General features: G+C 39.8%; 1 protein-coding gene across 1 annotated transcript; it reads left to right on the top strand.

Moving 5' to 3' along the window:
• Window positions 1–7,278: 7,278 nt before the first annotated feature.
• FHL2 (four and a half LIM domains 2) lies at window positions 7,279–23,228 on the top strand. The gene is made up of 5 exons (XM_009492669.2): window positions 7,279–7,434; window positions 15,651–15,825; window positions 18,924–19,093; window positions 21,364–21,550; window positions 23,077–23,228. Exons 1-5 carry the CDS (start codon window positions 7,279–7,281, stop codon window positions 23,226–23,228), a joined length of 840 nt encoding a protein of 279 aa, XP_009490944.1.
• The last annotated feature ends 275 nt before the right edge of the window (window positions 23,229–23,503 follow it).

The following is a 23,503-nucleotide window of genomic DNA, read 5'->3' as shown; positions in this document are numbered from 1 at the left end:
GGGACATTGTTCTGGTTTTGTGCCCTGGATTGTATTATGCAGGATTTCAAAAATATGGGAGAATTCAGAAATGTCACTGCATGGTAGCATGTGGCATCTTCTGGATATTTTTATCTTAGGGTCTAATTTCTCTGCTTTTAGCAGTGTGCCTGTCAATAAGAGAAAGCAATTCTTTCCTGGCAAAACAAACCTCCATTGGAGTTTAGTGTCTGCAGTCATTTAGCTTATACATTATTTCTCTAGGGCAGGGCCAGAAATAATAATTGGTTTTATTAATCTTACATTATTTCTCCTCTGTTGTTTTCTGTTATCTGCTTAAATGCTTTTATTAGAAATACGAATTCCTATGCTTAAGTAATACCAAGTATTTGATCGTACTCTTTCAGTAAGCCTTTGCTTATTCTGCAAGAGAAAGAAGGAAGACAGCAGTTTCAAAAGGCTTTAAGATAGAAAATAAGAGCAAGCTTTTCCGCTTGAACTGTGCTCTTCCTTGCTATAGTAGATTTAAGAGTCATGCTCCATAGGCTCCTTTTGTAATTGAAATGTATGCAGGAATGTTGGTAAGACCAAGCTTCCTCCAGTCATTTCAAAATCAGCCTCAGATAATCATAGTGTAAATTGTGTGGGGTGCACTTTCAAAGTGTCAGTGCTCAGTCCTTCTGTGGCCTCTGTAGTTACTACCACTGGTGCTTGCTCTACCACTGCTGGAGTGGCTCTAAACTGGAGCAGACCCTTATTGACTGCCAAACACAACAAACCACACAGAAACCACAACTGGAGTGTTCCCTCTCCACTACTATAACTGGGATTACTTTAGCCAGGCGCATGAGGAACCTGACTACATGAGAAACATCTTTTTTAAATTATTGTTAATATTATGTTAGGGAAAACAATCTTAAACAGCAGACTATCCACTTTCCAATTCATGATAGGCTGACTGTGCAATCCAGACAGGAACCAGGTATGCTTTGGTTATCTGCACATGTTAAGGCAGTCTGTCTGCTCAGAAAATTGCTCTAAAGTACTTAAAAAGAAACATCAGAATGTTATACCATAGGCAAAATAAGTCAGCCGTGTACAAGGAAGCTGAGTCGCTGGAAAAACCTGACTGTGATTCTGAAGAATGTTTTAAGGTAACTTTAAAAAGTCCACTAAAATCTAAACTCTTTTTTTAATAGCTTTTAATATTTAGCATGTATATAGAAAGGCTGGAATGGGATATTTAGGAAGAGGTTTCTTTACTTGGGTTTGATTTTTATTGTTTTTTGTTATTACTATTATGTTCAAATATCAAACCAAGTTTTCCTGGCTTTTGCCAGGGAGCTTCTAGGAGATCTATGAGTATCTACTCTGAGCTTAAAAACTTCAGAAGCAGCAATGAACACCTCTGTAATTAGATACTTCTAATATCCTAACCTTAATATGTAAAGCAGTCTGGGCTTGTTAACAGGGCTGTTCTGAAAAAGCATTGGCATATTATGTTATAAGGCCTTGATTTCTTGAAGGCAGGTTGCCAGATTCTTTTGATGGGCTTACTACAGGATTGTTCTTCCGTAGCAGCAGCAAGAGAAAAAGGCTTCCACTTCTCAACTTAAAAAATTAGAGAGTGCAGCCACATCTGTCTAAGCATCCTTGTCTTATTTACAAGCTTAGCATAAACCGCAGATCATGGGATACAGGGATACCCAACAACTTGTTCCCTACAGCAATCATGACTCCCCTTTTTAAGGACCTACACAAAGGTGATGGCATGAATAACAGTCATAGTAATAAGCTTCAATGTCTCAATAACCTTGCAGAATTATTTTCCTTTTCCTCTCTTTAATCAAGAAATGCACCTTCATGCAGTGGTAACCCAGTAGCCACTGGCAGGGACAGAAGGCCTATGGAAGGAGAAGAGTGGCTGGCTGGAGATCCTTCAGGATGAGCTGTGCATCACTTGCCGCTCAGCACCTGGTTAGCTTTTGCATTGGCCATCTTTAGTGTAAGGAAGCAAAAGTTCTTCTGTGGCCCATGGAGGGAGACTTGGCTGTTCTGCATCAGCTGGCTTGGCTCCTCATGGCCAGGAGCCTGCTGCTGGAGTGTCAGGGATCCAAGCAACACCTGCCTTATGGCCAACTAGACCTCCAAGCACTCAGGTTCCCTTTGCTCTCCCTCTGCTCTGTCGTGGTATCTGTGGGCACTCATTCCATGAAGAAAAGCATAAGCTATACCTACCCAGACAAATAAAGAGGGCTACTGCCTCTAAACACACAGGGCATATGCTTTGGGTGTTTGTCATGTGTATCTACTCCAGGAATTTCTGAAGTTCAGGTGGACTCTGACTGTATGTTACTTCTTTTTTCTTCTTGTCAGTGCTACTGGCAAACAGTCGTTTCTTCTTTTCCTAAAGTAAACTTAAAACAAATAAAATTAGCTTTCCCCCTTCTCCCCTTGCATGGTATTATGGCCTGGTTTGGAAAAATTATTAGCTCTTAGAAAAGTGGCTTGCAGTTGCTGCAACAAGATGATAGATAATGAATGTGTCAATAACTGCTAAGTTACAGGAAAATAATCACCTCTTGCCAGAAAGACCAGCATAGTTTGCACTGCTACTTCATAGTTGCAAAGTATATCATAAATCTTTGCATTTTAGCCTTTGGAATATTAACATAAATTGTTTCCAAATGCTCTAGATTTGCATGGCTTATGTCACTGGAGTTGCCAGACACAAATCTTCCTTTCTCAGGGGAAGGAAAATAAACAGAAAATTCTCCATGTGCATAGTTCTTCTGGAAAAAAGTCAGGTGGGAGAAATGTGTGTACTTCTTGGAGGAAGATGGGTGTCTCCGAAGATCTTTTATTTCCTGTGCAGGTGGCTAACAGAACATCCTGCTCCAGGGGCACAGGTAGAGGCCCAGCCCTATTGACCTAACTCAGCAAGTTCCCCTTTGGCATCTACAGGGGCTTAATTTTGTGTCTCCAGATAATGTTACAACAGGAGATCAGAGTTTCATTTCACTGAATAAACTAAACAACTCCTACATTTTTTAGACAGTTTCCCTTGGCTTCTTTCTCTCTCTTGTCTGTGCGCATCTGTACCTCTCAGTGTTCAACACCCCCTAAGAGGGGCTGAAATAAAAGATGCACAGAACGTCTCTTAGTAGGCTTGCAGACATACTTGAAAAAGCAGGCAAGGTCCGGGGCAGCTAGTCCCCTTTTCCAGTAGTCAATAGTGTCATGGGATGCGGGAACACTGGATGATTTCTTAATCACATTATGACCCTAATTTTTATAAGGTAATATGATAACTTTAACAATTACTGCTGGTAAAATGAGACTATTTGAGCAAACAGGGGAAGAAGAGGAAAGAAGCATAGTTTTTCAGTCAGCCTACTAACTTTTTGGTAATTTTCATGCCAATTCTTTACTTCCTGGAAGACACCATGTCTTAACATTTGGCATAAGCTGTAACTTCTCTTCTGGGCATTCAATGGAAAGTTCTTTTCCTTTTGGAGATGTACTTGTTATGTCTGATGTTGTAGGAGGGAGACTGTATGGCAGAAAAATCAATTTCTCCTTCATGATAATGTTGAGAGCAATCTGAAAAAGCATAAGTATAAAATGACTACTGTGACAAAATCTAAAGACCTTGTTGCACCTCAAAGAGGTATAATAAAGATGAGCTTCTGGCCCACAAAGCTTTACAGTCAACAAGTATCAAACACAAGAGAAAGAAATAGATCAATAGCAAGAAGGCTGAATTGCAATTTGTGTCCATCCACAACTGTGAAAGTCATTAGTTTTTTTTGTTAAAGCCCAAAGCAGTGCATAAAATCTGCATTAAGCTAAGCACGATTTTTGTATATGACAGGAACCAAAGGACTGGTGATGCAGAGGACCATGTGCACCAAGTGACAGCCAAAAACATTGCTCAATCATCAAATGATTTTGCATTTCTTGTTTGTAAGACAATGGTGAAATTATTTGTTTGACAATCCTGCTAATTCTTCAGTAGATAGGTCCCATGATTACTTTACATTTAATTTCTTCTCTCCTGAGAAGAAAAAAACTGTCAAATGTCCTCAAAATATCACATAGTAGATTGTGAGAGCCAATCGAAGACCCAGACCTAAACAGCCTGGAATTTGGGATGCTTCACCCTGAATTCCAGCTTTCTGAATGAAACCACATGAACCTGAATTCCTAACTTTAAGAGATATTGGATCTGAAATTAGTTCCAGATCCAATAAAAGATTCACACAACTAAAACCAAAATGCAGATCTTGGAAACTTTCCTTTCTTGTCTTTTAATTTCTCAGATCTCTGGAGCTGGGCCTCAAACCCCATCCAGAGCTGCCCCTTTAGTGTCTTCATAGAGCAGAGTTCACCCCTAAATGTGTTTGGGACATAGAAAACAGGTCTGCCTCTCCCTGCTCAGGGCAAGGGGGACAACCCACTGTGACAATCTTAGAGCACAGTTAAAAAAACTAGATTAAACCCTTTCAGGATAGGGAGGAAAATGCCCAGGTATTTTCTAAATTAACAGCAGTGACTATTCTATTAAACAATGCTTGTCTCTGCTCCTGTGAAAAGTACCTGGAAAATAATACAGCACTCAAGAAGAAACCTCCTGTGACCAAGAAACTGGAACATTCACCTCTGATTCCTTCTTCCAGTCACAAACCACTTCCATATTTTATATTTAGCAGATTTGGATGAAGGACAGAAATGGTATAAACCTGTAAAGGAATCACAGTTTATGTTTTTTCCTTTTGCACATCTTGACTGCAGAGAAATTTTTCGCTCCTCAGTATCACACATCTACTTCTCATTCAGGGCTAGAAAGAACTCATTCTGAAGAACGGTGAAAAATGCAAGTTCATAAATGATTCCTGCTCACACTTCAACTTAGCAATAATGCAAATTAACTGTGCAACCAAGTCCTATCATTTGGAAAAAATACCTGATAAAGTCTGGTAAAAAGTACAGATTTCTGTTCTACATACAGACTATTTGAACAAAACTATCAGTCCTCTTGGACTCAGTCATAGATACACACACCAGTTTATACTGGTCTGACTCCATTCATTTTGCTGAAAGTATTCCTTGAAGGAAACTAACTCCTCTCTAGTTCTTTCATGGGAAAGTACAAATGTCTTACGTAGGTTGGGGGTGTAAACAGGCTCAAAATGGAGGGGAAAATAAATCCACCATCACCTTTTAAATGTTGTGCTAAAAACTGCATCTCTGCTTCAAGAGGAGACTAACTTGCTGGAAGCAGTTTTTAAGGAAAGGTCTCTCTGTACCAGCCCTGTTCTCCTCCCTTACACTTTGATTGCTAGCCACTGCTCTTGGAGATGGGCTAGAGGGGAGCTTTGGGTAGTCATTGCACTTCTCTCTCCAGCATAAGTCTTTTTACTTTCCACCTTTCTGTTCTCAGTCCCTATGATCCTCTCTACTCCTTAAGGACCAAGAGCACCTAACACACTCCTAGCTCCCCTTTGGGATAAGAAAGTTAATTAGTTCCTAGAGCATCTGTAGGGTCAAAGCAGCTGGACTGCAACTCTTTCTGGGTTGTCAGTAGCACAGATGACCAGCTGCCAGGATTTTGCTTCCAAGCACATTTCAGGATCTGGTAGTTTGTCTCCCTTTCTCCTTTAGTAGTTACTTGGAGTTCAAAAGACTTCCCAGCAGTTGAGCCATCACTTACCTACTTCACACATATAAAAGCACTCGCCCCTTAGTCTGTGCTAGTCACCACACAATTCAGCAGTCAACCAAGCATTAAAAAAAAAGGGGGGGAAAAAAAGCTTTCCAGCCATCAAAACAAACTTTGCCCATTCAGACTGCCCTAAAACCTTAATCAAACTCTGGCTATGGGGAATAAAAGAGAATAATAAAAACTGAAATCCTGGAGGAGAACTCAGGATTTCAGACTGCCCTAAGGGTGACTCCCACTGCCAGAAGAGAGGACAAACTCCAGAACTGAGCAACCTGTGCCAAGAACACTAAGCAAGTAACAACTTTTTGTTTAAAACTGAGAGCTGAAGTTGGCAAAAGGACTTCAGCTGCTGTAAATGTCACTCGTGTGTGAAAGACAGAGGTAGTCACTGAGGATGTTTGTACCCAAAACATTTAAGGCTTTATAGATCAAATGTGGCTTAAAGAGGTGATGAGGCCTGGCAGGCAGTGAAGATCATGCAGTCCAGGTGGAATGTGCTTTCTGCCTGGGACATCCCCCTTCCTAAGCAGGCAGCTATGCCCTGCTCCAGCTGTGACCTCCAAACAGATTTCAGGTGCAACACATGCTGCAAGCCTCAGGTTAAGAAAGAAGCCAATGACTCTAATGAAACACAAAATAAATTGTCCCAGGCAATAATGAACATTCATGCAAGTAATCAAAGGCATTTGTGTCATCATTGCTTGTGTGTGCATCCAGAAAATGCTGGAGACATAACAAGACTTAAGGAGCAAACAGCAGTTGTCCCTAATTCAGACAAGCTGATACCTCGTTTGCACTTTCTTCTACTTGCTTTTCCCCTTCCATAATCATTGTTTGACATTTGCCGGAACCAGGGCAGCTGGCTCCCATTTGTGTCCCAATATGCTACAGCTGTTGGATAACTCATTCAGCTGCACTGGAGAAGAATCAGATATATGATCACCAGCCGCCCATCTTCTGCTGTTAGCAGTGCCCATAGTCCCATGCATGAGCAGAAATCACTGCTCTCACTGCAGGGCAATGATTACCAGACATTGGCTCACTGACCATGCAGAGAAGGAAGGAGCAGAAGCATGTAACAGTGGTACCCAATAGCCTGTGCATGACTAAAGTCTACCAGTAATGCAAACCTTTGTTTTGCCTTATGGAGGAGATGTTGTTCCTGCTGAAGATTAGCTGGCTCATCCTCTTCATGTACTTGGCTCCCTTCATCCCCTACAGAGACAGCTTCTTGCTTTGTACCTATTGGTCAAATCCCATTCACAAATCCCACGTGAATTCTTCAAACTCAGGATTTACTCCTCTTTCTCGTCTAACACTAGCTCTGGTCAAAGACGGGTCAGTGGATGGCTAAAGTAGGTGGGCTACTGTCATTACCCAGCACTGCAAAATGTATATACCAGTCTCTTCCTATTGTGTTTATTTATCTGACTGAAAGTTAAATTAAAATTGAGGTACAATGTGATAAACTGGAATTGATAAACCTTTCTTGGGGGGTTGGGTCAAGTGTAGCTCAGTCTGACAAGTACCTATTTCTGTCTTCGTGACAGGATAGCTGGACTCGAGACGCCAACATGACTGAACGCTTTGACTGCCACTACTGCAAAGAGTCCCTGTTTGGTAAGAAGTACATCCTGAGGGAGGACAGCCCCTACTGCGTGAACTGCTACGAAAACCTTTTTTCCAACACCTGCGAGGAATGCAAAAAACCTATTGGTGCTGACTGCAAGGTATGCCAGATTTGTGTCTTGTTACAGAAATCTTGACAGAGTAACCTGGATACATAGCTCTGAGACATGGTGCTGTCGCCTGGAAGAATCCAGCTTAACAGCTACCTTAGGGTTTCTTTTGGTGCGAGAGCATGCTTTCTGGACCCCTGTATGTGCTTTTCACCACTTCACTTGGCAAACCCTTCTTTACCAGGCATGTTAATAGAAATAGAAGAACACTCCTTTCTTCCTGTAAGGCATAGGATGATCTGATGATCTCATGTTAGAAAGTATCTCTAACTCATTAGGAGAGTCCAACTGTCCTTGGGGCCAGCTGGGATCTGGAAAAGTGGCAGAAGCTGATTTTGCCTAACTTTGGGTCAGAGGGAGCTAAGCCACTGCTGGCTTTGCAGTGACCAGAATTCAGTTGTCATCAAGAGACAAGACATGCTCCAGAAAAGCTGTCAACTCATGGACCACAAAAATCTGGCTAATGCTGACCCAAGTAGTAAGTCAGTTAGAACACAGAATAATTAGCCTTTTAAATACAGAATGATGACAGTGGAATCTAACTAAAGATTGGAAAGGACAGAGCAGAGGCCTTGCTTGCTTGAGCTATGTGCTGCTGCCCCACATGGAAACACCTACCTGGTACAAATAAGGTGTGACCACCACCACCACCTGCATTTCTTTTAAATTAACCAAAACAACTGGAGCTCATGCCAGTTTTACTCTGACTGAATGAAGACAGATGATATTTGAGCCATCCAATGAAGTGTCTGTTGGTCTGCTACAGACAGACTTCATCCAGTATACATCCTCCTCACACAAAATTGACCTGTTCAAAGTTGGTCAAGAGTTTCACTGACAAAGTGAGTTTGCACTGGACCAGCAATTTGCATTGCATGGCCATGGGATTCTTGACTGGTACAAGGAGGTCAGAAATTTGATTTCCTACATTGCTGATCCATACCTTTAGAAGCATCAATTAGTCCCTATTACTGATACTACCTCTCTATCACTAGGTCAGAGATATAAAAATGTATGCTTACTCAGATTGGGAAAAATAAATGTCTCATATCTTCCAAAATGATCTACCCCACCCTTTTGGCAAATCAGTAGGAAAGCCCCTTTCAGAAGCCTTAAAAAGGTGAGAATGTTTCACCGTCATGACAGGGAACTGGCAATAATCTGTAAGAGGGTATAAAACTGCCAGCTTTCCTACATCTCATAAATATTCAGATTAGAGAAGAGATACAGCTGGCTTGACCTGAAAAAGCAAAATATTTCTGCCCTGTTCCAGAATGTGCTTTTGCTTTAAGGTCTCTTTCTAATCCCCTAGGAAGATATTTCCATGTGTTGATATTCAAGAATTTAAAAACTTGGACCAGCTTCAACAAATCTCGGACAAAGTATTCAGGAATTAATCAGGCTGAACTTTTCAACCCAGATTTATGGATTTAGGGAGTGTGGGTGTTATCCGATATACTGCTCTTCTGTACTTTTCAGCAAGACACACTCCAATAGCAGAAAGAAAAGAAAGCCCCTAATTATCTGCAATATAAAAATATTTTATGTATGTAAAGAACCAGAACTATATGTGGAAAACAGAACTATAAGATAGTAAATCAAGATTTCTTAAAGACCTGTAAAATGTACCAGAAACAAATGTGGCCTTTTTTGTTTCTGTGACTGCTGTTTGTACCTGTCCATGCTTTATGCTGCATCTTTTGAACATGTTGACCAATTTTAACCAAATTCTGACAGATGGATAAAAGTTGCACACTTAAATTCCTACAACTTTTCTGGAAAAAACATGTGGTTGGATAGAAAAAGAGATCCTATTAATGTTCCAACTGAGAGGAAAACTAAAGTAGTTTTTCAATGACAGTATAGACGCTAGAGAATACATTTGAGAGAGCCCTCAGCCACCAGATAAATTTCAGTCGAAGCTTGTGCACTGTATGACTGAGCATAATTCAGCCATGAAACACAAAGCCACAAAAAATCATGTTTCTGTTCCTCATTAAACCGTATATATACATAGGTATATAAACATATAAGAAATATATACATACAAAAGACATATATGTATGTATTTTTATATATATCTTTTCACACATTGCATTTGCCTTTCCCGTGAGAAAAGAAGATAAAATGTACTGTGTTTGGGCATAAAACCAGTATATTTACTTCACGTACAAAATGGAGTCCATATCTACTTGTATGTTCTGACATAGACTTTATACAGCTGTAAAATTTGGAACAAAAACCTAATGGAGTGACAGTGTTACCAGAAAGGGTCACATCCAGGCTTCTGCATCTGGCACGGGCACCCACACTCACACCCGCATTACAGCCTGAGAAGCTCCATGTAGCTCTGTCCTCAGATCCTCCTTTGCAAGTCCCTTCTTGGCCACTGCTGTTCCTCTATACAGAGAAGTGCTGAACTGAGAACACAGCTGCAGTTGAGATGTTCTTATTTTCACTCTGTGAAGAATTTCCTTCTTGAGGATGGCTATATAGTTAGTCGATGGATATTTTTTAGGATTTGCAAAATGTGAGACTAAAGACTAGGATTAAGATTTGGAGCTCCTGATTCCTTAAAAGTGCAAAGCAAGAATTAGCTTTGATAGCATCTTAAATGCTTATTTGTCTGGGTGAAAATTACTGTACAAAAACAAACAAACAAAGTACACCAAAGTAAACCAGGTGTGGACAAGAGGACAGCCAGCTCTCTCCGTCTCTGACACTACTGTAGTGTACCAGCACTAGTGTATAGCATCATCTCACCTGAGTTGAACTTAAGCCTGCTCAGACACTGGTAATACTCCAACTTTGACAGCACTGGGCTCTGAGATGGTCAAACTGATGCCAGATTTTCACCCTGTGTTTTACCTATGGCACAGAGAGCCCATAAGACGGCTATCCTGAAGATGAGATTTCTTTGAATTCAAATCAGGAGTGAATTTGCTTCACAGTCTTTCAGTCTTCCTATGGTAATTTATGGGTAACTGTGAATGTAACTGAGTAATAACTAATTTGTTCTTTATTTTAAATGCTTTTTTTTTGCATTAAAAAAACCCTGAATGGCAACATATGTCTGAATGACACCTTTGGACTTAGGCCATTTCGTTAACTGTAAACAATTCTAGCTAGCTGATGTTTATGAAACTTTCACAGACAGATTAAAAGGGTCATGTACTAAGTGGTAGGAGGCACTGGCAGGCAGTAGAAAAACACTATGCCATTTCTCTCACAGCTATTACACATTATCTGTATGCCAACAGGTTCTAACAGAAATTTACTCTTTCTAAAAAGAATGGCATTTTGTCGCCTACACCCCTGGTGTGCGCTCACCACACCTATAGTTTCATGCTTCTTTCTGGAAACCCATCCATTGTGCTCTCATTTGCTTAACTGCTGAAATATGACTTTTGGTTGATTTTGGCTTTTTTAATAGCTTCCTTGCAGGCCCTATGTCACAGAAACCGTCACAAATACAGGAAATACCTACAGTAATCCACTGTTTAATGCAGTCTACAAGTTAGCCTTGGCAGGCAGGACGGGGTGAAAACTCTGCAAAACATGAGAATGAAATTAAAAGTGGATTGTGGGATAAAGCTACTGTGTCAGTACGCAGGCCAAACATTAATCAAAAGGGTTGGTCTTACACTCAAACTAAACAAAAAAATAAAGCCTGTAGTAATGTGGATCAGGAAAGGGAGAAAATATTTAGTTTTAAATTTTTTAATGTTTAAACCTTGTCCTGAGTTGCAACACTTATTCAGTGTTGAACATTAGACTAGTTCTTGTGAAATGGAATGGTAAAAGAGGCAGATACCTTCATCTCTTCTCATATCCCTATGGTGTTGGATTCAGTACCATATCACTTATTTTTACCTTTTCTGAACATGTTTTTGATAGGAAAGTATCAGTCTAACTTATTTCTTTTGCTACAGGGTGTACATGGCTAAAATCTGTACAGCGTTTTGTTGTCATACCCCATTTCCTCTGCTCAACCTTCTGAAAAGAGCATTGCAGCAAGCAAAAAAGTCTGATGTAGTCTTCATTCACGAACAAACATATACAGTTACTCTTCTGGTAATAATGTCTCTAATCTCCCTCTTCCTGTTGAGTCCCTGTTGAAAGCCAGTTCAGGACAAAAGGAAATACATAACTGCTTAAGTTTACTTAGACTTATAAAGCCAGAGTAGAAGACAATGCAGTTGCAGGATATGAGGAGTCTATGCTTAACCCACTTACCTAGTAACTCTAGTCTTGGGGCTCTTCTAGTTCAAAAAAACAAAAGAAGTCACCGGCATCCCATCCTAGAGGCCAATAAACCATGCTGGAACAAAACTGCACAGAACTATGGAGGAGCTATTAAATGTGATTTTGCCTATGTTGAAAACAGTTACCTTGACAAAGTGTTCTTTGGGGATGACATCATAAAAATAAGTGAAATTAAATTTGTCTAAAAAGCACTTAACAGCTTTTCAAAACCATAAGTTGCAAACCTATTTGGGTTTGGGGATGACTCTAAAGTTTCGGATAGAAATAGGATCTGCATTAAGTTTTGGTTGCACCATATTCTTACAGTCAGTCATCTGAGTGTATACAAAAGACCTCCACTTGGCCCACTCTCTGACATCTGTTTGAGAAACATCCACCATTCATTTGGTTGCACCAAGGAACGCTGAGCTGAAACTTTCATCTGAGCTGATTCTCAGATCAGGCTGAGAAAAGCACTCGTTCAAATTTGAGTAGTTTTAGGTTTTGCTAATCTGGTTACTTTTCATCTTCAAATGAAACCAGATAAGGGAAGGATTATTTTCCATGTTCAGGAGAAATGTAACTGAATGAAGTGTTAAATATTTCTCCCTGCAAATTCTGCTGCAGGATTTATCGCAGCTCTGCAGAGACAGGCATTGCCCTCCTCCCCTTCTCTTTTCACTAGCGGCACATCTGGAACTGGTCTGGTGCTCTCTGCACTTCAGTTGCAAAACACTTGTACAGGGCAGACCATGTCCATGAGCATCTGTGTGCATGCATCTATATATATGTAAACACTGTTCCACTTCACAAATTTCATACTATGGTAATTCTTCAGTCTCTTATCTGTGTTTATGCGCGCTTTATCTAACAAGAACACGTGGCTGTCAGGTTTCACATATAGATGTACAGATAGATAGCAAAGAGAGTCATTCTCCACATTTCTTCTGGGCTACATAGAATCATAGAATGCTTTGGGATGGAAGTGAGCTTTAGAGGCCATCCAGCCCAGCCTCCCTGCAGTGAGCAGGGACAGCTTTAACCAGACCAGGTTGCTCAGAGCCCCGTCCAACCTGGCCTTGAATGTTGCCAGGGATGGGGCCTCCACTGCCTCTCTGGGCAACCTGTGCCAGTGCTTCACCACCCTCATTGTATACAATTTCTTCCTTATATCCAGTCTAAATCTATCCTCCTTTAGTTTAAAACCAGGAAGCTGCATTTAAAACTACAGTTAAAATATGTAGCACCAGGGACTCATTTCCCCCAGGCTGCATAAAGCAGCTGAGAAGTCATGCTCATCAATATTTTAAGGATACACTCCAGTTCTGAGTCCACAACAGTAATTTTCTTTATTAGTTCTTCCTGGAAATCCATGCAATAAACAGGAATTAGTTGCATATCACTTGTACGTTCTACTGGAACAGATTTATTTGGGTTACAGTCAGCTAGCATAACCTAGAGCTCAAAAGCCTGGAGTAATCCTAATGCTTAACTGAGGACCAGCCTAACAGTCGGACCAGCTTGAAGTCAGTTTTGCACATGCAGCTTCTCCAGCGTAGAATCTGTTCCAGATCAATACAGCCACAGCTTGTGTACAAGCCAAAGGCTCCAGTTAGATACACAACACACTGAAACAGACCAAACCTGATTTCTCGTGACTTTATTACACTGACCTAAGAAGAATCATGATGCAGAAATGGTTTCATCGGTACCTTGGACTTCCTTGCTTTGAGTGTGACAAATTCAGAGAGAGAAAGCGATATCCATTTCATCGGTCTACTATTCTGCTGCAGGCATGTCAAAGCCAGACATCTTGGACTCCCTCTACATTCAGTGACAGTATCTATTATGATCATCCAAGGTAGTTAAAGGTTATTCAAGTCAGTCTGCATTTTGGGTGCTTTGGGTTGTAGCTGTGCTTCATTACTTTGCCACGATGACGTATCTGCTACTTTCACCTACCTAGCTAGTGTCTATACAAGCTGCCATCACAACTGACTCAAGGATCAAACCTTTCATCATTGACACCTAATTCTTGTCTTCATTACTCCTCTTCTAAAAGGCACACACCTTGTCCAGGGTATAATTTTATTGATAAAACAAGGCAAAACAAAAGCAGATAATAGCATATGAATTTTGGAGATCAAAATAGCTTGCAGAATACTGCAAAAAGAGGAGAAAGGCATCAAGTGGGAAAAGAGGCAAGAGAAAGAAAAACGGCTATGTTGTCATTCTATTTTCTAGCAGGCACATTTCATGTTTTGGAAAACTGTTGTCTGTATGTTGTATTTTTCTGTTGAAAATATTATTCCCCTCTGAGATCAGATTTAGGCTATTCAGCCTCATTTAAGGGGAAAAAAATGTAAATAACTTCCAAAGAAAGGGAGTTTTTTTCATTTTGCTATTAGAAAAGATTAAAATTTTACAGTCAGAAATTTGGGTTGTTTCAAAAGGAGTTAGCTGAAATGAATAGACAAGCTGAATAAACAACTGTCTGAAAGCTGTAAAGTAGGAGGCTTAGATATTCTATTGCAGAGTGCAACCTCTGAGATGAAAGACACATTGGGTACCAATTGTTACTCACAGTGATTTAAGAAATTTAGGTGAGTAGCGCAGATGTCCAAACAAAAAGTCTTTATTGCATAGTCAAATTCTGATTGAAGTTACCATAGTTTAACAAGGTACCACACATCAGCTGAGCTAGGCAAAACTATTTCGTTTTTTTTATTCGTTTTATTTTCGTAACTATTTCCTGTTAGCTATTTATGAGAACAAGGCTCCTGCAGACATAACGTGTGGTTATTTTAGGTTAACCTAAATCCACAGTATCTTTTGTTTGCTCTGGGCTAAGACTGCATATTTGGAGCTACCCATGACCCCTGACAAAGAGCAGCTTAGGGCAGGTTATGTTTGAACGCTTTGTGTTGCTTCCCTCTACACAATTAAAAGATCTAATATTCTACAGCTCATTCTTTTCCTTCAGTTAACCACATTAATTCAGTGCTTGCAATAATACACAGTGGAACTTGAGCTAGAACCTGAGAAGTAATTTCTGCTGAATTTTTATGCTCCCCATTCATGACAATACTAACACTTCACACTCCCACCTCAAACCAAAGCCTATATATTTTGGGGTAGACACCCTTTCTTGTAATGATCTAAACTCAATTTTGTTTGAAGTCCAAAGACACTGTTCAAGTGTTATATTATTAGGCCACCTTAATTTAAATTTTAAAAGGCACAATCCATCCCTTTAGGTCACAATTTTTAAAAGGACCATTTTTTTAAAATAATAAAAGTACCACTGCAGAAAGTATTTTAAACACTTAGATGCCCACCCTAATCTTTGGCCAGAGTGTTGTGGACCACTGGCTGCAGGTACAATGTGAACTCTCATCTTTCAGTCTGGTCCGCATTTGAAACATAGGTAAACGAAAACACAAAAGTCAGTAAAAATTAGTTGCAGGGGGAAAAAAAAAGGAATAGAGATCAGACCAATTCCACCCTTGGTGTAAATCTGTTGAACTGAATAAATACCAGAAAGTAATTGGGAAAAGGATTTCTGTCCAGCAATGAATGGCTATGAAATGACCTAGAAACCAGCAATAGCTAAGACAAATAGGGGAAGCCTATTATACCTATAAGGTTAACAAGTTTTAATCTGACTCAGAAATGGAGCTTTATTCTCAAAGGAAACACCTAAATGAAACTAGTTGTTCCTCTGCCTCATACAAAAAATGAAGGTTACCTTGAACTGAAAAAGGGTCGATAGTTGTCATGAGCTGTTCTTGGTTATCACAGCAAAATAAGTTCACCTTCATCAGAACATTTTGTTTCCTTGAGCTGCATGAATTAGCCTCAGCTCCTGTCTGTGGTTCAGATATGGACGTGTTTGCATTCTCTGAGCTTCCAGTTGTGCAAACTATCCATTCTGCTTACTCTGTGGTTTTGCATTTCTACAGGATCTGTCTTACAAGGACCGCCATTGGCATGAAACCTGCTTCCACTGCTTCCAGTGCAAGAATTCATTGGTGGACAAACCTTTTGCTGCAAAAGAGGAACATCTACTTTGTACTGATTGCTACTCCAACGAATACTCTTCCAAATGTAATGAGTGCAAGAAGACTATTATGCCAGGTTAGGATGCTCACTTTTTGGACTAAGAAAAGATTAGGCTAAATATCAAGCCCAAACTCAGCAACATTTGTGACATGTTTTTCCTTGACTATCTCTGCTAAGTCATGGTGAACTTTGTAAAATACAGTTGATGGTGCATTCTAAGTCATTTCCATGACCAGAACACATAATTTTCATAATGGATCATGATAGAACTGTTATTCACATGAAGCAGATTACTCTTGAAAATTAGTATTTATTTCATTTAGCATTTTTATTAATGGGATTTATAATTTTCTACAGCAGTATTCACTAAAAGGCTTTTGATGGCTGGACAACTAAAATTGATCTTTCTGTCCAATCCCTTTTGGTACTTTTGATTGGCTTCCACTGCTTGAAGATCAGAAGGAGCTTGCAAATTTACCAGGTTACCTAATTCACAATTTAGCTTTTTATGTAATTACTCTAAATTTAGCTTCTCCCATAAAAATGAAAAATTGGTCAAAGTGCCTCTAAGGTCTTTCTTGAGCACAAAGATATGAAGAAACACGAAAGAGCTATTTTCTTTTTCAACATGAAACATGAGGTTATAGTAATAGATTGCTAAAACCTCATCTGCTCAATACTATAGCATTCTGTGATGACTTGAGGGCTTAAAGTGGGAGGAATATTGGTCCAGAAATAATATATTAAAAGGTAGTTTGAAGAATCCATGTACATGCTCCATAACGATTACTAGTTACTTTTTTCAGTAAAATTTTCCCTTGGCTCATTCTGACATTGATCTTCTTAGACAAAAGCTGAAAACTACAACGTTGTGCACCTAAGGTGTAAAAATGAGGACTTGATGATGAAATGGGATATATAAATAGAAACAACAATGATATTTAAAAGCAGATGGCCCTATCCATTCATAATTGAGTCTAGGCATCTCCTTCTAATATTCCATGTGTACTTGTTTTTACTGATACAGCACTAACAACTGACATGTTTGGGAATAGCTAGTGCTAGTTTTAAAGCTGGAACTACGTGTATGTGTATATTTTTAAGATTGTTCATCAAAATCATTCCCATGATCAGTGAGCTTATTTACCGAATGGATCTCTTTTTGCCTATTATACCAGCTATAGATTGACAAGTAGTAATGGAGGCTGGATTCAGCAACCCAGAGAATCCCTTCTTCTCTTATAATCTGAAACAGAAGAAATACATTTTTATGAAGCTTTACAACCACCACCAACTGGTTTTTAGCTGCTTACTCAAGATAGCCGTGATGTCACCACTTTTGGAGAGCAGTACACCCAGCATGGATTTTCTACTTACACAGCACATCATATTAGTACAGGAGCTACACCAGAGCACTATGATCACCAGCTGAAGCAAAATTCATTTTGAAAGAACCAGCAAGTGGTTGGATACCCTTTATGGAGACTGTTAATGCTACACTTGCCCTTTGTTTTGCTCCACTAGATGTACTATTTAGATTTAATAATGCATTATCATGACATGCCCATTAAATACTAAAGTAATTACAAGCTTGATCTTTCAGTCCTTCTGCAAACTAAACTCCCACTGACTTCAGTCTAACAGCTAACAAACAGGGCTCCCCCTGCCTTGAGTTTCAGTGACAACACAACCCCAAAGAGAGAACAGCTAAAAATGTGAAAATAAAATTCTAGACTATTAAAAAAAAAAATTACCCACATCTCCCTTTTTCCTTCAAGGACTGATTTGTTTGCTGCTTGGCATGGTATAGAAAGTTACCAGCACAGAGAGGGCATAATTCTTAAAAGGTGCCCATTAATAAAATGGATCAGAAATATTCAAGCATGTAAGCATTAGGCAGAAAGATAACTAACAGTTCACTTACTACACACCTGCAAGTCAATTCTTTAAAAAAAAAAAAAAAAAAAAAAAAAAGCCTCTGGACAGAATTTAATGAGAAAGTAAAAGAAGAAAAATATGCAACTAGTAAACAAAGAGGAATTAATGCTTGAGAAGGGAAAAATGGTAAATCTTCACTATGCAGTAATGGGAGCGGGGAGAATTGGCATCAAAGGAGTTAGTGTGGTTCTTCATCATTAGCCAAGACGATCAGCTTGTCAGTCTTCCAAGCACTTGACATCATGTTTGTTGCTACAGGCTTCAAGAGTAATGCAGAACTGTAGGAGCATCATTTGTTTGTTTTCCCTTCTGGCCAGTATCAAATATTCTGACTCAAACTGGTGCACAGGAAATTATACAGTGTGCAAAGAAATTTGTCAATATAATAGGACATCTCCAATTTCCGGGAAGGGCTCAGAGTCCACCTGTCATACAGTGGACTAAATCTGCAAAGTACAGTTTCTGTACCCTAAAACTTCATTCTAGACAAGTACATTTAACTCCTAACTACCATACTACTTTTCTGCTTTTCAGTAAAGGATTGTTTTAAAGATTTTTCTTCCTTTCACATTGCAACTATGATTTAAATACAACTGAACACAGAGAGAAACCTTCTTTCTTACTGAAAGTTTCAAGATAGAGAAAAACATTTAGGATAGGTGTTGTGGAGCTGGAAACCATTGCAAATTTATAGTGGACCTCAATGAGGACAGGAAGAAGGCCCCAGAGCAGATATGAAATAATCCTTTGTCTCAGACAGTGACTATACTTTATTGGGAAAGGGAGGCAAGAAGCTTGCCGGGACTTAACCAGGTATCTTGCAGCTGTCTGAAAAAGAAACAAAAGGGATTTGGAATGAACGAAGTCAAACATTAATGAGGAATGGCCTTACCTTCACTCAGCACTAACAGCAGCTTTTATTGGTGTCTCGCCAATTCCCCAGAATCTTCCTGTGCATTAGAATTCATTATTAACTCTTGTAATACCACAAAGAGATGTCCTAAGCCTTCATTATTAGCAGTAAATATTTCTCTTCTTTATAGGAGAAGAACCACTCAGTGTCCAAAAACTTAAAATGGTACCCAATACGATGCAAAGCTAGTAGGAACACGAAATAGCCTCTAGCTCAGCTGCACCGCTTATTGACTGACAGCCAGCTGTCAGGCAAACAAGAGATCCAAATTGCATCCATCTCAGCCAGAAGAAGTTCAGTTGATGCTCTGGTCTCGTTACAGGTACTCGGAAGATGGAATACAAGGGCAACAGCTGGCACGAGACCTGCTTTATCTGCTACCGCTGCCAACAGCCTATTGGGACAAAGAGTTTCATCCCTAAGGACAATCAAAACTTTTGCGTACCCTGCTATGAAAAGCAGTTTGCCATGCAGTGCGTCCAGTGCAAGAAGGTAGTGCTCTTATTTTACTTACCTAAAACCTAAGGGATTGAAGTCCATCCCATTTTACATCCAAATAGGTAGAATATCTTATTTTTCTATGCGTGTTAAAAGATTCAGAATCAATTGATGTCAAGAGATGACAGAATTTCGGTTCCCATCCCGCCACCAGGCACAGCATTTACTACAATGAGAATTCTCTTACTCAGGGTTAAAGGTCCCTTTGTATTGAAAGCATACAGAGAACATGTCTTAAAAAAACAAAACCAAACAAAACAAAAACTCTGCAGTGGAATAACCTCATTCCAGTATAACCCATCATATATCTTATATTTAAACATTTCAACTGGAAGGAAGATGAGCTAACACTGATCATTTTTTAATATTCTAATGAAGTCGAAGACAGAGAGATAAGCTTTACACAGAGCAAATGTTGTTCCTGAAATAAACACTAGTAAACTCAATATGCTCAGGAGTATGACTTTCTAGGCTAAGGACCTTTTATTTGTGAATTTCCTAAATTCTATACACAGACACTGATAAGAATTTTAGAATTCTTTCCTAAAAACAATCGTCTCATCACTTACGGAACTAACAAACCTGTTTCCTATGGATATATGCATAGGCAATTGAAACTATGGCTATAGCCACAGTAAATTCCCTTTCCCACTGCCACTGTTTCCTCTTTACCCTCTGCGTATTTCCAGCCACCACCTGTGCCCACACTACTGTTGTGGTTTAGCCCCAGCCAGCAATTAAGCACCATGCAGCCGCTCACTCACTCCCCCTACCCCGATGGGATGGGGGAGAGAATCGGAGGAGTAAGAGTGAGAAACACTCCTGGGTTGAGATAAGAACAGTTTAATAATTGAAATAAAGTAAAATAGTAATGATAATAATAACAATATAACAGTAATAATAATATACAAAGCAAGTGATGCACAATGCAATTGCTCACCACCCGATGACCGATACCCAGACAGTTCCCAAGCAGCAATCACTGCTCCCTGGCCAACCCCCCCCCAGTTTCTATACTGAGCATGACGTCATATGGTATGGAATAGCCCTTGGGGCAGTTTGGATCAACTATTCTGGCTGTGCCCCCTCCCAGTTTCTTCTGCACCTGGCAGAGCATGGGAAGCTGAAAAGTCCTTGACTAGCATAAGCACTACTTAGCAACAACTAAAACATTGGTGTGTTATCAACATTCTTCTCCTACTAAATCCAAAACACAGCACTACGCCAGCTACTAGGAAGAAAATTAACTCTATTCCAGCCAAAACCAGGACAACTACCCAGACTTTCTTCCATGTGTGCTACCTGCTCGTTTGCCCTTCCAGTCAAGCAAAGCTGGAGTCTGATCAGACATACTAGCTGGCCAGAAACGATTGCATCTTTGCTGTTGCACAGGCAAAACAAAATAGGTAAAGGCTAACTTCTTCTTTCAGCCTTTGACCTAAAGTATACCTAATTCCCTTTACTACCTCCTATCCATCCATCAATTTTCGGAAGCTTCTAGGAGTTTGGTATCTTAAAAACTCTGCCTAGTGTCCAATTTTAACCACATTTGAGAACAGGTGCAAAAATACTTGGGAAAGAGGCAAAGACACAGATGAATACACATATTAGGTAGCATGATCACATACAAGCCTGATTCCCAGGAATCTCCCTTTAATGAAGAAAAGAAGAAAAATTAAAGTGACCAATTTTACAGCCTTCTTAGGAATACTCAAAGGATCAGAAAAGTTCAGTTTGTCTAACATCAGGGGAGCTGTTTTTGTAGGCAACAACTTGTTATGAGAAGAAAAACCCCAGACAAAGTCTGAAGAAGCAGAAAGCAAAGACTTCAGCTAAAATTTGAAACAAAACAGTCTTTGCCAAGGAAAGTAACAGGGAAGTTGAAACACATAAGGTAGTTCCTTCACCATGAAGAATGGGACAAGTGAAGGAACAGAGATGAGAGGAATCCTAGCACATGCATATGAAAAGCGACATACAAAGACAAGCTTTAAAAACAAAAGAGGACATTTGAGATTATACAATACATGGAGAATAAAGTACTTTTAGTATGGGGCTTCTTTGTACAAATTAGAAAATGAAATAAATCACTTGCATGCTTTTCTCAAGATCAACTCCAGCCAAAATGATGATTTTGCTGCTGTTAAGCCTTCTTTCCCTCCTCCCACTCACAAAAACCTCACCACCCTTCCTCTCTACCAAATCAAGATAAACACCTGCCACCCTCAAGAAAACACTGTCTTGTCTTATTTTCCATAAAACAGGCTATCACTACAGGAGGAGTTACTTATCGGGAGCAGCCGTGGCACAAGGAGTGCTTCGTTTGTACTGGATGCAAGAAGCAGTTGTCTGGACAACGCTTTACCTCCAGGGATGAGTTCGCATATTGCCTGAGCTGCTTCTGCAACCTCTATGCCAAAAAGTGTGCTGGATGCACAAACCCAATCAGTGGTAGGTCTCTCACGGCCAGTGCCTTTAAATTTGGGGTTTGGGTTTTTTTTCTATGAACCGCTTCTAATATTAAAAATGGCTCAATAATTCATTCTGAATAACTTGAGAGACTCAAGACACTATACAATTTAAGATGTGTGAAAATTAAATACTTACGATGCCTTTCAAGTGCCTAGCAAAAAAAAATGGAAGAGGTCCTTAAAGGGGCATTTCCTTTTTCATCTGATTTTCATGGAACATGGTGGACACACAGTAACAGAGCTACACACGTAGTGGGATGAGCGTGTTCTGTACGTCATTCCACTTGCCTTCGTTAGAGGGATCACTGACCTCAGCAACAACAGTCCCTCCGCCAGCAGAAAATGTCTAACTGGCTTATGCCTCGTGCTGTAGCACAGCCCACTTCTTCCCTGACTTTTCAGGACAGCAACTGAGAAATCACAAGGCTTTTAGGTACTGCTTTCCAGTACAAAAGTACTTAAAGGAGCAACTGCCTAGAGCTTTACCGTGAAACACTTAGCATAAAAATATAACCTTCTGCATGAAGTAATCAGCATTTAACCGCACAATCCATACAGTCCAAGACTGCAAATCTGAGTTACATCTGGACCATTTTCTCTTGTTACTGCTCTGCCCTTGCGCCTGTCCCTCACTAACGTATGTTTGATTGCATAGCTCCTAGAAAAATCAGTGCATACCACCTGGTACTGCTTTCTGTTCACGCGAAAGAGGCATTTCTCTTTTGAATATCGCAGTCCTTTCTATCATATGCTGTTTTTTCAAAATGTGGCTACTAAAGGCACAACAAAACAAAACCCCCTCTCATCAGGTAAGAGATATGCCCAACTAAATCTTTTCACTGACTTCCAGCTAGTCAGTCCAATGCATCATATTCAAATTGCTTGTCATTTCTGAGGTTAAGCGAGAGATAATTAGTAGAGACATTTGCCCCTTTTCTCTTTTTTCCCCTGTATGACTTCAATACTCCTTATGATAACCTCCATAGCCTCAAACTCTTGAATGTTTTTTGCAGTTTGCTAGCCTGCTTTTCTTGACGTACCCCTCTTTCAAAGCTATGAATCAAGTCACGACACAACCTGTCAGACTTCTTTTTTAATGACCTAAATGCATTTTTACAAAACAAAATTAATTTACTCGGATGCCATAAAACATTCTATAAAAAACTACCAGACTTCCATTCAGGAGCAGTTGCTTTCCTTCTCTTCTTCTGTGTATCATAGTGCCATCCCTTGGAAGTTCATTTCTGCCATCGTCTATCACCAGTGATAACAGTCTAGTTCACTAACTTAGCTGAAAGCAACAGATTTGAGGATGAAAATATTACTTGCTACAGAATAAGGGTGGCAAAATTAGCACAGCAACAAATAGATTTGTCACAATAGCATTTTTTCACTACTATATGTCAGCTCTCCATAGCAATCCACGAGGGGAGTCTGAAATAGCATCACTTGATGACTGATGTGCTATTCTTTTCTTGTAACAGAATGCTTTTGGTTTTCAAACAGGACTCGGAGGAACCAAGTACATCTCCTTCGAAGAACGGCAGTGGCATAACGATTGCTTTAACTGTAAGAAGTGCTCTCTCTCATTAGTGGGTCGTGGCTTCCTCACGGAAAGGGATGACATCCTTTGCCCTGAATGTGGGAAGGATATTTAAAGCTCAAAATAAGAGGTGGGGAGACAGGAGGAAAGCCGTGCTCACAATATATATAGTCTGAAATACACAGATGTTCAGAACTAGCTTTGCCACTCTGTGTTTTGCTGTACTATTAACATTACTTAACCTTTTTCTTCAAACTCTCCAAATCTGGAGGGAAAACAACTTCAAAATCTCTAGTAGCAGTGTTGGTGTTTAAGATTTCTACAGCTAACCAAAACTAATGCAAAACCTGAGATGTAAAACCATTTGGGTGTTACTGACATAACATACTC

The sequence above is a fragment of the Pelecanus crispus genome, chromosome 1, assembly GCF_030463565.1.
Source record: "Pelecanus crispus isolate bPelCri1 chromosome 1, bPelCri1.pri, whole genome shotgun sequence".
In the NCBI taxonomy this organism is placed as follows: domain Eukaryota; kingdom Metazoa; phylum Chordata; class Aves; order Pelecaniformes; family Pelecanidae; genus Pelecanus; species Pelecanus crispus.
The sequence above is the reverse complement of the archived record's forward strand: the minus strand, read 5'-3'. Positions and strand labels throughout refer to the sequence as shown.